The sequence below is a fragment of the Aotus nancymaae genome, unplaced genomic scaffold (assembly GCF_030222135.1).
Source record: "Aotus nancymaae isolate 86718 unplaced genomic scaffold, 86718_ANA_hifiasm-v0.15.2.pri h1tg000019l, whole genome shotgun sequence".
NCBI lineage: Eukaryota > Metazoa > Chordata > Mammalia > Primates > Aotidae > Aotus > Aotus nancymaae.
Genome location: NW_026988431.1, coordinates 36,941,082 through 36,955,938, shown reverse-complemented (window position 1 = coordinate 36,955,938; position 14,857 = coordinate 36,941,082). Strand labels below are relative to the sequence as shown.

Here is a 14,857-nt window from a genome sequence, read left to right as displayed (position 1 = left end):
TTTACTTCTTTAGCAGTGTCAGACTCTGTTCTGCATCTTTTTGAACCTTAGCCTCTCCTTGATCTTGGCTTCCCTTTCTTCATAAGTTTCTTTGATTCTTTTTTCCCTACCTTCAGATACAATATGCTTTAATACTCAACCACTCTGGACCAGCATGACCATGCAAGTGTTTTATAGTGTTTTTTATTGCACAGTGCCCATGCCATACTGGTTATTTTAAATATTTTGAGTATTACTCTAAGAATATACTATGTTATTTCCTTATGCTTTATTTGCCTACCTCTGTTACAAAGTCATAGAAACGTGTTATTGACTATTTCTCTTTGATATTAGTGGTGTAGTAGTTCTTGGGTATTAGGATATTTTTCTTTTTAAACTATCTTGGGTGACAGTTGATATCTTAATAGATTCAATTCATCAGGATATGAAAGTAAATTGTTAATTTCAGGCTAAAAATAGAGGACTACTAGAAGCCTTTTAGATGAACTGAAATGAAGTCTGAATAGAAAAACAATTTAGTTGTATGTCTTGTAGAGTGAAAAACAATAAAAAATTTAAAATGAATATTGAGAGGATGATTTTGCCGCATAACTCAGTAAAATATATAATCGATGAGTGGCAGTGAAATTAGAATTCTTGTAGTTGAAAATCAAAATATAGCAAGTATATTGTGACTTATCTAAGATATAAAAAATTAATTTGCTTTGCTTAGAAATTTTAAACTAACATATAAGGAAATATAAATACATTAACAAAAAGCTATATTGATAATAGTTCTTATATTTCTGTTATGCTATTTTATATTTTCACAGCATTTGATGACCAGTGAAGACTCACCAATTATAGAATATTACCCACCTGATTTTAAAACTGACCTAAATGGGAAACAACAGGAATGGGAAGCTGTGGTGTTAATCCCTTTTATTGATGAGGTCAGTGTATGAAGTAATCATTATATACATATACATTCTTAGTCAGAGATTATTTCACATAAGTTAATGAGCAATGAGTTTTAATCACCATTTATGTTTTGTTAATGAAATTTAGCTACCCTCTTCATTATGTATATAAAAGCTTGTAGGTATGCTAATTATAAGAAGGCTAAAGTGGCTTTACTATTATTAGACAAAGTAGTCTTCAAAACAAGGAGTATCATTACCAGAGATAAAGAGATATTTTATACAGATACAAGAGTCAGTTCAGTTCAAGGAGACATAAAAATCCTAAATATATTGCACCTAATAAAACAGCCCAAAATACATAAAGCAAAAATTATCAGAATTATAGCTGGAAATTTCAACCCTTTGCACAAGAAGACAAAAAATCAGTAAGGATAAAGAAGATTTGAATAATGCTATAAACCTACTCATAGAATTAAATTATAAATAGTAAAAAAGATCTGGGAACTGCTCATATGTTTTGAGAGTAAATAGCACACTTCTAAATAACCTGTGATGAAAGAAGAAATTAAAAGAGAAATTAGAAATATTTTAATCTGAATGATAATTAAAATACAGTGTATCATAATCGGGGCTGAGTGTGGTGGCACACACCTGTAATCCCAACAGTTTGAGAGGCCAGAATGGGAGGAATTCTTTTTTTTTCCTCAGGAAAGAAAAAAAAAGGATCCATGGTCAGTATGATATGACTAAAGCAGGGCTTAAAAGGATATTTAAGGTTCTAGATTATGCTAAACAAGAAAAAGATTTAAAATAAATTACCTAAGCTTCTGCCTTAAGAAGATAGAAAAAGAAGAGCCAATTAAACCCAAATTAAGCAGAATAAAGGAAATACAATAAAAGGAGCAGAAATCTACAGAAAATGAACAAACAATGAAGAAAAATTAATGACATTAAAAGTTGTTTCTTCGAAAAGATTAATAAAGTCAGTAAATCCTACCTAGACTGATCAAGAAAGTTAAATAAACGGGAAGGCAGACATAAATTACCAATATTAGGAATGAAAGAGGAGATACTTTATAAATCCTACATGTAGTAAAAGGGTAGTTAAGGAATGTGATCAAACTTTATGTCAACAAATTCAACAGCCTAGATGAAGTGAACATATTTCATCACAACTTAGCAAAACTCACAGAATATAAAAATCTGAATAGTCTTAGATCTTCTAGCCCAGGTGTCTTCACTTGTGAATTCTAGCAAACATTTAAGAAATAATGTCAATCTTAACACAAACTTTCAGAAAATAGAAGAGGGGAAATTCTTCCCAACATTTTATTAGACTAGCTTCTTCCAGATACCCAAATTAGATGTGGCATTAAAAGAAATGAAAATTTTTGCATCCCCTAAAAGTAGATGCAAAAACTCCTAATAAAATAACGTGAGAGCAAATCTGGCAGCATGTAAGAAGGATAATAGTCATGACCAAATGGGATTTATTTTAGAAATAGAAAGTTAGTTTGCAATGTGATTTGCCACATTATCAATATTTAACATCCAGCTTTTTTTTTTTCACCTTCCACTGTCTGACTAAGAATATTTTTTCATCAACATCCAATTTTAATAAAAATGTTCAACAAACAGGGATAACAGGAAACTTCCTCAACCTTGTGATAAAGGCACATAAAAAATCTTACTGCAAACAACATACTTAATAGTAAAAGAAGGACCATTTTTCTGTAAAGTCAAGAATAGGACAAGATATCCATTCTAAGCACTTCTTTCTAACCTTTTACTAGAAGTTCAGTGTGTTAAGATGAACAAAATAAGTAAAATTGTTTTTATTTGCAGGTGGCGTTATTATCTGTGTAAAAATTCTAAGGAATCTTCAAAACAGAAACTGTAATAAGTAACTTTAGCAAGGTTACAGAGTATAATAAGATCTGTACAAAAACTAATTCTTTTTCCATATACTAGCAACAAACCAATTGAAAATTCAAAATGTTTAAGAGGCTTAAAGATTCTGCTTAAAATAGCATTTAAAAATATAAAATACACAGCTATAAACTTAACAACATATGTGCAAGCCCTCTACCCTGAAAAGTCTAAAGTATTGAGAGATGGAAAACCTAAATAAATGAAGGGATTATATCATGTTCATGGATTTGAAGACAACATTGTTAAGGTGTACATTCTTCTCAGTTTGATCTTTACACTCAATCCCAGTGAAAATCCCTAGCAAGTTTTTATGTAATTGAAAATACGATTCTAAAGTTTTTATAAGATTACAAGGAGGATAGCCAAAACAATCCATATAAAGAACAATGTTGGAGGATTTACATTACCTGCTTTCCAGACTTACCATGAAGCCACATTAATCAAGACAGTGTGTTATTGGTGTAGCAATAAGCAAATAGATAAATTGGAGCAGAAAGAGTTCACCCCCAAATATATGTTTATGGAGTTAATTCATCTTCAGTTAAGGCACCAAAGCATTCAGTGAGTAAAGAAAGTGCTTTTCAAAAGCTGGTGCTGGAATAACTGGCTATATCTGTGAAAAAAAGTGAATCTTGACCCATACCTCACACCATCTACAAAACTTAATTTAAAATATGTTATAGATATAAATGTATTAATAAAAGCTAAAACTATAAAACTTCTTGAAGCAAAGTTAGAAGACAATTTTGATCAAGACTCTCAAATCACTAACCATAAAAGAAAAGAATTGAGAATATAGATTTCACCAAAATCAAAAAAATTTCCACTTATCAGAAGATTCTATTAAAAAAAGAATAGATAAGCCACAGACTAGCAGAAAAAATATTTTGCAGAACATCCATGTGCATGGGACTGGTATCCAGAGTATATAACCAATTCCTACAATTCAAGCTAAAGACCCAGAACCCAGTTTTTTAAATGGGGAAAATATTTTTGAAGGGCCATTTCACAAAGCAAGATATACAAATAATAAGCAATGGAAAAGTGCCTAAAATCATTAACCAACAGGTAAATGTAAATTAAAAACATGATAAGATACCACTATACTATAATACCAGTGGAATGGAAAAAACTTAAAAGGCATACCCCATATTAGCAAGACTGCAGCGATTGGAATTTTTATACACTGATACTGGGAATATAAAATAGATAGAAGCACTTTTCATATCTATCTGGCAGTTTCTCATAAAGTAAATTATATGCCTACCCTAGGACCCAGCAATTCCATTCTTAGATATTTACCAAGAGGAAAGGAAAGTAGGTTTAAAAAATGTTTTGTACAAGACTGTCCATAATAGCTAAACTGGAAACCATCCAATACCAGTCAACAGGACAACAGATAAGTAAATTGTGGTGCAGATTAAGCATCCCTAATCTGAAAATCAGAAATTCGAAATGCTCCAAACTTAGAAACTTTTAGCATCAACATGATGCCACAAATAGAAAATCTACACCTGGCATCATGGGATGGGTTGCAGTCAAAATGCAGGTGCACAACACACAACTTATTTGCATCCCAAAGGACAGAAGACCCTCCTAGCCCTCTTCAACTGCAGTATACCTTTTCTGCATATACCCAGATTCCCCACCCAAGCACATCCACAAAGGGTAATAAAATGGCACACGTGTAGGCCAAATGTACCAATGTGTGGGTTCCCCACAATGCCCCAAATGGGACCCAAGCCTGTGTGAATTACTCACTGTATTACTTTGCTTATTCTTTGTTCTGGTGTGAAGATTGTGTTGAAAATGTCAAAAAGGACTGCAGCTACCCCTATGGTTGTCTGTGTCAAGAAAAAAAGGAGGCATTTATATTTACCTGTAGCATAGAAAGTCAAGTTGTTGGAGAAACTAGACAGCAGTATAGGTGTGAACTGTCTTTCAGAAGAGTATGATGTTAGAATGTCCATATATGACCTGAGGAAACAGAAGGGTAAGCGGTTGATACTCTGTGCTGAAAGTGATGAGCGGAAGTTGATGAAAAAGAGAATACTGCATAAAGCTACAAATGAAGATATCAGTCATGTATTGAAGTACCATATCTGTCAGCACTGCAGTGAATACATGCCATTTAATAGCAGGCTGATAATGAAACAAACAGATCTATCACAGTGAACTGGAAATTGAAGAGAACTGTGAACATTCAACAGACTGGTTGCAAAAATTTAAAAGACACAGTGCTCACTTCAGCAGTATCTATACTGAAAAAAACTGGAATGATACAGAGAAGTTTAGCATGGCCCCTGGGCAAGCATGACATGCAAATTCGGCATTCCATAGTAAAAAATAATAATAAAAATAGAAACAATAGGCCAGGCAAGGTGGCTTATACCTATAATCCCAGCACTTTGGGAGGCCAAGGTGGGCAGATCACTTGAGGTCAGGAGTTCAAAATCAGCCTGGCCAACTAAAGTAAAGTCAGACCAGCCTGACTTTACTAAAGATACAAAAATTAGGTGGGTGTGATGGTGCATACCTGTAGTCCCAGCTACTCAGGAGGCTGAGGCATGAGAATTGCTTGAACCCAGGAGGCAGAGGTTGCAGTGAGCTGAGATTGTGCCACTGCACTCCAGCCTGGATGACAGAGTGATACTCAGTCTCAAAAATAAATAAATAAATTTTAAAAGACACAGCATTGAATTTTTAAATGTTTGGCATGATAAAGCACCTGCTGATCACGAAGCAAGAGAAATTCATTGACACATTTGCCAAGGTCTTTGCTAATGATGCCAGAACAAGTCTGTAATAGTGATGAAACATCACTGTTTGGGCATTATTGCCCCAGAAAGACACTGACTGCAGCTGATAAAACAGCCCTTCCAAGAATTAAGGATGCCAAGGACCAAATAACTGTGCTGGGATATACTTATGCAGCAGGCATGCATAAGTAAACTTGCTGTGATAGGCAAAAGCTTGTGTTCTCACTGTTTTCAAGGAGTGAATTTATTACCAGTCCAATATTATGCTAATAAAAAGGCATGGATCACCAGGGACATTTTTTTCAGATTGGTTTCACAAACATTTTGTACCAGCAGCCTGTGCTCACTGCAGGGAGGCTGACTGGATGTTGACTGCAAGATTTTGTTATATCTTGACAACTGTTCTGCTCATCCTCCAGCTGAAATTCTCATCAAAAATAATGTTTATGGTTCATATCTGTAATCTCAGCATGCCTGTAATCTCAGCACTTTGGGAGGATTGCCTGAGCCCAGGAGTTCAAGTCCACCCTGGGCAACATTGCAAGACCCAATCTCTAAAAAAAAGAAAGAAAAAATTAACTGGATATCGTGGTATATGCCTGTATTCCCAGCTACCTGGGAGTCTGAAGTGAGAGGATCACTTGAACCCAGGAAGTCGAGGCTGCAGTGAGCCATAATTGCCTCACTGCACTCCAGCCTGGGCATCAGAGTAAATCCCTGTCTCAAAACAAAAACAAAAATGTTTATGCCTTTATGCCATGTACTTTCTCCCAAATATGACTTCATTAATTCAGCCATGTCACCAGTTGTATCCAAAAAATTGTTGCTAAGATAATTGTCAAGAAGCTTTTTTCCTATATTTTATTCTAGTAGTTTTATAGTTTAAGGTCTTTATGTTTAGGTTTTTAATCCATTTTGAGTTGATTTTGTTTATGGTAAGATAAAAGTCCAAGTTTCTTCTTCTGCATGTGGATATTCAGTTGTCTCAACACCATTTATTGAAGAGACAATTCTTGCCCTATTGTGTGTTCTTGGCAACCTTGTCAAAAATCAGATAGTATAAATTATGGATTTATTTATGGGCTCCCTGTTTTGTTGCATTGGTCTATATGTCTTATTTAAAGACTTTTACGTATGTTTACCCTTTGCATTTTCTCTTTTGTAATTTGCCTGTTTATATTCTCTCTCCCATTTTTCTTTTTCTTTTGATTTCTAGCTACTTTGTATATTAGAAATAGTTTTCCTCAGTATCACATCTGTCTCTTCATTTGTATATGGCATCTTCTGTCATATATATTATCTTTTACTTAAAAAATCTCTTTCCCCTCAAGGCTGTCAGAATTTTTTCTGTCTTCCTTAAATAAAAGAAAGTGATACAGAATAAGTCTTTTTTCCTCAATATACAGAATAACTATTTGTGCTCTTGAAAAACAAAATTTTATTACTCTAAATCATCAATACCCACCTAGATTTTCTTCTGATACATTTATTATTTTGTTATTGTGATACTTGTTTTTATATATGGTAGGAAGTTAGAAGTGTATATGCTTTTTTTTTTTCCAGCTGGATAGCTACTTAGGACATCATCATTATTTAAATACCTAAAGGACATGCATTTGAGTCTATTATTGAACTTCATTCTGTTCTTCTGGTCTGTTGGTGTCTTTCAGTGCCAATACTAGTGTTTTGATTACAGTAACTTTATCAAAAGTGACAGGATCCAGTAAGACAAGTTCCTGGTTACTGTTTACTGTTCATACATTCATTCTTCCATATTAACACTGGTATCTTATTCTTTTTTTAAAAAAGTTATTTTAAACCATTGATATCCTGAGTGAAATTACTTTAAATGTAAAAGTTAATTTGAATGATGGGTATTGCTATACTACAGAATTTGTAAAGTAACAGATTAATGCTCTGTGATTTATGATACAATAATTGTAATAGATTTACACTTAAAATTTGATTTTCTGCTGCCTTGCTTATTTGCACTTTAGTGACTGCTGTTTGGGTAATAGCTTCAGAGGACTTTGCAGTAGCAGCCATATTCTAGGGCCCTTTAAAACAGTAAATAGCTTATGACTTTTTCATGCAATAAAATGGAAGAGTTTCATTAGTTAAGATTTTGTTTTTCAAGAGCACAAATAGTTATTCTGTATATGGAGGAAAAAAGACTTATTCTGTGTGTTGAGATTACAGAATTTTTGTACTTTTAATCTTTCTCTTCAATCTTTGTATTCAGAAGCGATTGTTGGAAGCCATGGAGACATGTAACCACTCCCTCAAAAAGGAAGAGAGGAAAAGGAACCAACATAGTGAGTGCTTAATGTGCTGGTATGATAGAGACACAGAGTTTATCTATCCTTCTCCATGGCCAGAAAAGTTCCCTGCCATAGAACGATGTTGTACAAGGTAATGTTATTTGGTAATTTTTCAACAACAAAAGGAGCCCTCCTAACATAGGTGTGGGGACTTGGGGAGAGGGAGCTTTGAATATCAATTTGGAGAATTAGCAAATAGTTTAGACAATTGATAACCAATGAGTTGCATCTGACTTGCTGAGTGAGTTATAATTGTTGTGTCTGTAATTCTCTACTTGGGTCAGATTCTGCATCTCTCTTTCCTTCTTCTATTAAAAGTGTTTGAATTTTTTCTCTAGTGTATATCCTTGCACTTTGTCTCCCTCGAATGGACATGTGAATTTTTGTTTCCATTGTCAATGTCTCTGCTCCCAGCATCATTTGATATGCTGTGACATTGATGATTACACTCCCCAGCCACCCAACTAGAAAGAAGAAAATAAGAAATAAAATAGCTCCATTTTTTCTCTTCATTAAAATGTCTTGTTTTTTCTCTTCTCTCATCTTCCTTGCAAATACTCTAACCAGGTAGCAATTGAGTTGCAAATAAAGTGAACATCTCTCAGTTATAACTTTTTCTTTTGTTAAAGCAAAGAGAAAGATAAAATAAACATTATAAAATGTTTATTTTCTATTCTGGGTTTTGGAACATGGACAAAATAGAGATCTGTGTTATGCTTCACATTTTCTCTTAAAATTTGTATATATAATTTTGTTTTAGATTAGTGGGAAAAATCTCTACTTAGTAATCTACAGACGTGATTATGTCTAGACCAGTAACATTAGAGAAACTGGTCATCTGCTTGTGTTTTCTTTGTCTAGAACTAATTGTCATTCTCTTCTTTTTTTTTTTTGAGACGGATTCTTGCTCTGTCGGTTAGGCTGAAATGCAGTGGTGCAATCTCAACTCACTGCAACCTCTGCCTCCCAGGTTCAAGCTATTCTCCTGCCTCAGCCTCCTGAGTAGCTGGGCCTACAGGTGCATGCCACCATGCCTGGCTAATTTTTGTAGTTTTAGTGGAGACGGGATTTCACCATGTTGGCCAGGATGCATTCTCTTCTTTAAAAGCAAGGATGCTCTTACAGTTTATTCAAGGGAAAGTTAAAAAACTAATTGTTTGTAATGTTTTAATTTTAAATTAAATGCCTTGATTTATTTTCTAGGTATAAAATAATATCATTAGATGCTTGGCGTGTAGACATAAGCAAAAACAAAATAACCAGAGTTGACCAGAAGGCATTATATTTTTGCGGATTTCCTACTCTGAAACACATCAAACACAAAGTCAGTGGCTATTTAGTTCAGAATTTTTTCACTTTATTAAGTGTGAAGTGATTATGGAGAAATAATTAAAATTAAATTCTTTGAATTCTTTTAAAGTTTTTTTTGAAGAAAAGTGGCGTTCAAGTATTCCAGCAAAGCAGTCGTGGAGAAAACATGATGTTGGAAATCTTAGTGGACACAGAATCAGATGAACTTGTAAGTGTTTTATTTATCATTCATTTATTAGATGCTTATTATGTATTAAACTGTAGCTGCTGGGCGGTTTACCAAAGAGGTATTACATGTTATAACTCCGGAAATTCAGAGCCTAAATAAGGATAAAGCAAAGAAACATTCATACTAATTAGATAATAGTTTAAGAACCTGTATCATTGTGACACAATGAATATACACATTTTCTAGGAATTTTTAAAAGGAGATGAGCTATGTAAGCCAAAAATTAAGTATAGACTTGTAAATGAGAATAGGCTTGAGCTGAGTGCTGAAAAAAACAGGTTAGGACAAAAAAAAAGGAGGGGAAAGGCATTCTAGTCCAAAGAAATATCATGAGCCAGTCATTTCCGTCAAAAATGTGATATATTACTGCTTTTAACCTTTTTGTGTGTCTGAACTATTTCTTAACACTTACTCTTTTCTGTAGAATAAATGTGATATATTTGAAGACAAGGAATAAATAAGGCTTATTGAAGCAGAGGGTTTGTGTTGGGAAATAGTGGAAGGTAAGGTTGAAAAAACATATTGAGGCTAGATTATGGAGAACCTTGAGTGCCAGGCTAAGGACTATTTTTTCTCATGACCATTATCTTGAAATTGGTATTTTCATAAAGATTAATTTGGTGGCAGTATAATAAACTAAATTACACAAGAGAGAAATAGAAGAAAACGGGAAAGCTTTCAAGTTTAATGGTTGTATCATCAGGTGATAGAGACATAAACTATGGAAGTAGCAATAGATCTAGATGAGCAAGATGACATTAAACTGATAGGTTTCATTATTTGTGCAAATACAGGGTGTGAAAAGAGAAACTAATAGTAAATATGACTGAGCTATTCAGGCTAACTAAAAAAATTATAGTTAGTATAATTATAGAAAGATAAAACAGAGAAGTTGATGGTTTACAGGGTTGAAATGGTAAATAATGATGGAATTTTAAGGTGACATAGGATGTTTAACTGTAACTGCCTTGCCAGCCTTTCTTAACTAGTGTTTCACAAGATGGATAAGCCCTAATGCCCTAAGTCATTCATTGTACATAATAAATTAACTTACCTTTTGTGCATTTAGAACAGTAGTAATTATGTACCATCCTTGAGAGAATTGAGCAAGTAGACATTTTTGCTAGAGCTTAGAGAGATATAGGAATATTCAAGTTGTCAACAAAGAATTGATGACTTGAGGTTCATTTCCCTGGTGGCAAGGTACATTTAGTGTTCATGGTCTCAGCGTAAAGAAATGCCCACAGTTATAAATGGTGAAGAGGAAGCCAATAGAAGCAGAGAGGTAAGAAAGAAGGATTCCAAAGTAAAATAGAGAAGCAGAAAAATGGAGCAGAGGATGTAATCTGCATAAATCTGAAGAATGAAAACTCAAATAAGATCTGTGAATTTGTCTATTAGAACATCAACGTTGATCTTTGAAAATTCTATTTCAGTAGATTGGTGGAAGCAGAATTTCAGTTCCTGAGGACGAGGCTAGGATTGGGTAGATGGGAAGTAAAGGTAGTAAGTATTAAGCCCTTGGTCAAGAAGTTCATCATTTATTTATTTATTTATTGAGACAGAGTCTCACTGTTGCCTAGGCTGGAGTGTAGTGGCACAATCTCGGCTCACTGCAACCTCCACCTCCTGGGTTCAAGTAATTCTCCTGCCTCAGCCTCCTGAGTAGTTGGGATTACAGGCACCTGCCACCATGCCCAGCTAATTTTTGTGTTTTTAGTAGAGTCAGGGTTTCACCATGTTGGTCAGGCTGGTCTCAAACTCCCAACCTCAGGTGATCCACCTACCTGGGCCTCCCAAAGTGCTGGGATTACAGGTGTCAACCACCATGCCTGGCCAAGAAGTTTATCATTGAAAGGGATGATAGAAACATAACTATAGATAAGAGAAGATGCAGCTGATAAAGCAAAATCCATGGAGAAAGGAAGTTTTAAAGGCAGTGTAGAGGGAAAGGATGTTTATTATGACAGGACCCCATGTGAGTTTAATAAGGGATTTCACCTAGGGCTTAAATAAAAGGATTAATCTGGGAAAGGAAGACAACTATTTCTTCAGAAACTAAAGGAAAGACTGGGAGAATGAATTTAGAAATAGATATATAGAAGGGAAAAGGAGGAGGTTTTCAAGATGGCCGATTAGGAGGAAGTCGGGATCGCAGCTCCGAAAGAAGGCGCAGGGGGTGAGTGGACGCCGCATTTCCAGACAGATTTTTACTGACCACAGACCAGGGGATTAACAGGAGGAGGAGCCACACGGATCACCAGCGCCGCTGGTTTGAGCGGAGCGGCGCGCCGCTCAACCTACGCCCTGAGGTGGGGGGCGGCGGATCCACGTACAGAGCGAGAGAGACTGAATCACCTCTGAGCCAGCAAGGGGAGCTGAAGCAGGGATTCAAGCCAGGACACTCCCGGGCAAGGGCGCGCCACGAATCTCAGAGCCGCTGCTTTGGCTGATGCAGCGGCTCACAGGGCAGCGGATTTTTACTGCCCACAGACCAGGAGATACACAGGTGGAGAAGCTCCACGGGTTGCCAGCGCTGCTGGTTGGACTGGCGCGGCTGCTCTGCCTGCACCCGAGGCAGGGAGCGGCGGCCCCTTGTGCAGAGTGAGCAAGACCGGATCCCCTCTGGGCCAGCAAGGGGAGCTGAGGCAGGGACTCAACCCAAGAGTTTCTTGGGCAAAGAGGATGCCTCCGGAAACACGGCTGAACACGGGACGGTCCAGCTCTGTGGAGGAGGGGCGTCACCCACTGGGAAACACCCTGCAGTTCCCAGGACAATTTGCCCACAGCAGCTCAACGAAGCCTCTGCGGGCTGAGTGTGACTAGGCTGCCACCTTGTGGGCAGGGAAAACCATTGCAACAGTGGAAAATCATAACGCCCTAATTCCCTGGGACAGACCACCTAGGGGGAAGAAAAGGGGGTTTATGAGTTCAGCTACTACAGACTTAAAATTACCAAAATCAGAAAGACAGCAACTACAAAGTCGATAGGTGGATAAATCCACAAAGATGGGAAGAAACCAGCGCAAAAAGGATGAAAACACCCAAAACCAGAACACCTCTCCTCCTACAAGGGAGCACAACTCCTCACCAGCAAGGGAACAAGACTGGATGGAGAATGAGCGTGATAAAATGACAGAATCAGCTTTCAGAAAATGGATAATAAGAAACTTCCGTGAGCTAAAAGAACATGTTCTAACCCAATGCAAAGAAACTAAGAACCTTGAAAAAAGACTTGACGAAATGTTAACGAGAATGGACAACTTAGAGAGGAATATGAACGAATTGATGGAGCTGAAAAACACAACACGAGAACTTCGCGAAGCATGCACAAGTTTCAACAGCCGAATTGACCAAGCAGAAGAAAGGATATCAGAGGTCGAAGATCAACTCAATGAAATAAAACGAGAAGACAAGATTAGAGAAAACAGGGTAAAAAGGAATGAACAGAGTCAACAAGAAATATGGGACTATGTGAAAAGACCTAATCTACGTTTGATAGGTGTACCTGAATGTGACAAAGAGAATGCATCCAAGCTGGAAAATACTCTTCAGGATATTATCCAGGAAAACTTCCCCAACCTAGCAAGGCAGACCAATATTCAAGTCCAGGAAATACAGAGAACACCACAAAGATATTCCTCTAGAAGAGCAACCCCAAGGCACATAATCATCAGATTCGCCAGGGTTGAAATGAAGGAGAAAATACTAAGGGCAGCCAGAGAGAAAGGTCAGGTTACCCACAAAGGGAAGCCCATCAGACTTACAGCAGATCTCTCAGCAGAAACCCTACAGGCCAGAAGGGAGTGGGGGCCGATATTCAACATCCTTAAAGAAAAGAACTTTCAACCCAGAATTTCATATCCAGCCAAACTAAGCTTCATAAGTGAAGGAAAAATAAAATCCTTTGAGAACAAGCAAGCACTCAGAGATTTCATCACCACCAGACCAGCTTTACAAGAGCTCCTGAAGGAGGCACTACACATAGAAAAAAACAACCAGTACCAGCCACTCCAAAAATGCACGAAATGGTAAAGAGCATCAACACAATGAAGAATCTGCATCAACCAATGGGAAAAACAGCCAGCTAGCATCAAAATGACAGGATCAAATTCACACATAACAATATTAACCCTAAATGTAAACGGACTAAATGCCCCAATCAAAAGACACAGATTGGCAAATTGGATAAAAAGCCAAAACCCATCAGTGTGCTGTATCCAGGAAACCCACCTCACAAGCAAGGATACACAAAGGCTCAAAATAAAGGGATGGAGGAAGATTTACCAAGCAAATGGAGAGAAAAAAAAAGCAGGAGTTGCAATTCTCATCTCTGATAAAATAGACTTTAAAGCAACAAAGATCAAAAGAGACAAAGAAGGACATTACATAATGGTAAAAGGATCAAGGCAACAAGAAGAGCTAACGATCCTAAATATATATGCACCTAATACAGGAGCACCTAGATACATAAGGCAAGTTCTTAAAGACTTACAAAGAGACCTAGACTCCCACACAATAATAGTGGGAGACTTCAACACCCCATTGTCAATATTAGACAGATCAACGAGACAGAAAATTAACAAGGATATCCAGGACTTGAACTCAGACCTGGACCAAGCAAACCTAATAGACATTTGCAGAACTCTCTACCCCAAATCCACAGAATATACATTCTTCTCAGCACCACATCACACCTACTCTAAAATTGACCACATAATTGGAAGTAAATCACTCCTCAGCAAATGCAAAAGAACGGAAACCATAACAAACAGTCTCTCAGACCACAGTGCAATCAAGTTAGAACTCAGAATTCAGAAGCCAACCCAGAACCGCACAGCCTCATGGAAATTGAACAACTTTCTCCTGAATGTTGACTGGATAAACACTGAAATGAAGGCAGAAATAAAGATGTTCTTCGAAACCAACGAGAACGAAGACACCACATACCAGAATCTCTGGGACACATTTAAAGCAGTCTCTAGAGGAAAATATATAGCAATAGGTGCCCACATGAGAAGAAAGGAGAGCTCTAAAATTGACACTCTATCGTCAAAATTGAAAGAGCTAGAGGAGCAAGATCAAAAAAACTCAAAACCTAGCAGAAGACAAGAAATAACTAAGATCAAAGCAGAATTGAAGGAGATAGAGACACGAAAAACCCTTCAAAAAATCAATAAATCCAGGAGCTGGTTTTTTGAAAAGATCAACAAAATAGACAGACCACTAGCCAGATTAATAAAAAAGAAAAGAGAGAATAACCAAATAGATGCAGTAAAAAATGATAAAGGGGATATCATCACAGATGCCAGAGAAATTCAAACCATCATCAGAGATTATTACAAACAACTCTATGCACATAAACTAGAAAACCTGGAAGAAATGGATAAATTCCTGGACAGT

The 14,857-nt window shown here is 36.6% G+C and overlaps 1 protein-coding gene and 1 pseudogene across 9 annotated transcripts in view; both read left to right on the top strand.

The window, feature by feature from the left end:
* XRN1 (5'-3' exoribonuclease 1) overlaps window positions 1–14,857 on the top strand; it is a 137,867-nt gene that overhangs the window by 28,651 nt on the left and 94,359 nt on the right. For all 9 annotated transcript variants that reach the window (XM_064378771.1, XM_064378767.1, XM_021669568.2 and 6 more), the window contains exons 15-18: window positions 813–932; window positions 7,836–8,005; window positions 9,118–9,238; window positions 9,335–9,433. In XM_064378771.1, coding sequence (XP_064234841.1) covers window positions 813–932; window positions 7,836–8,005; window positions 9,118–9,238; window positions 9,335–9,433 — 510 coding nt within the window. The remainder of the gene's footprint in view (window positions 1–812; window positions 933–7,835; window positions 8,006–9,117; window positions 9,239–9,334; window positions 9,434–14,857) is intronic.
* LOC135275950 (U6 spliceosomal RNA) lies at window positions 5,085–5,178 on the top strand (annotated as a pseudogene).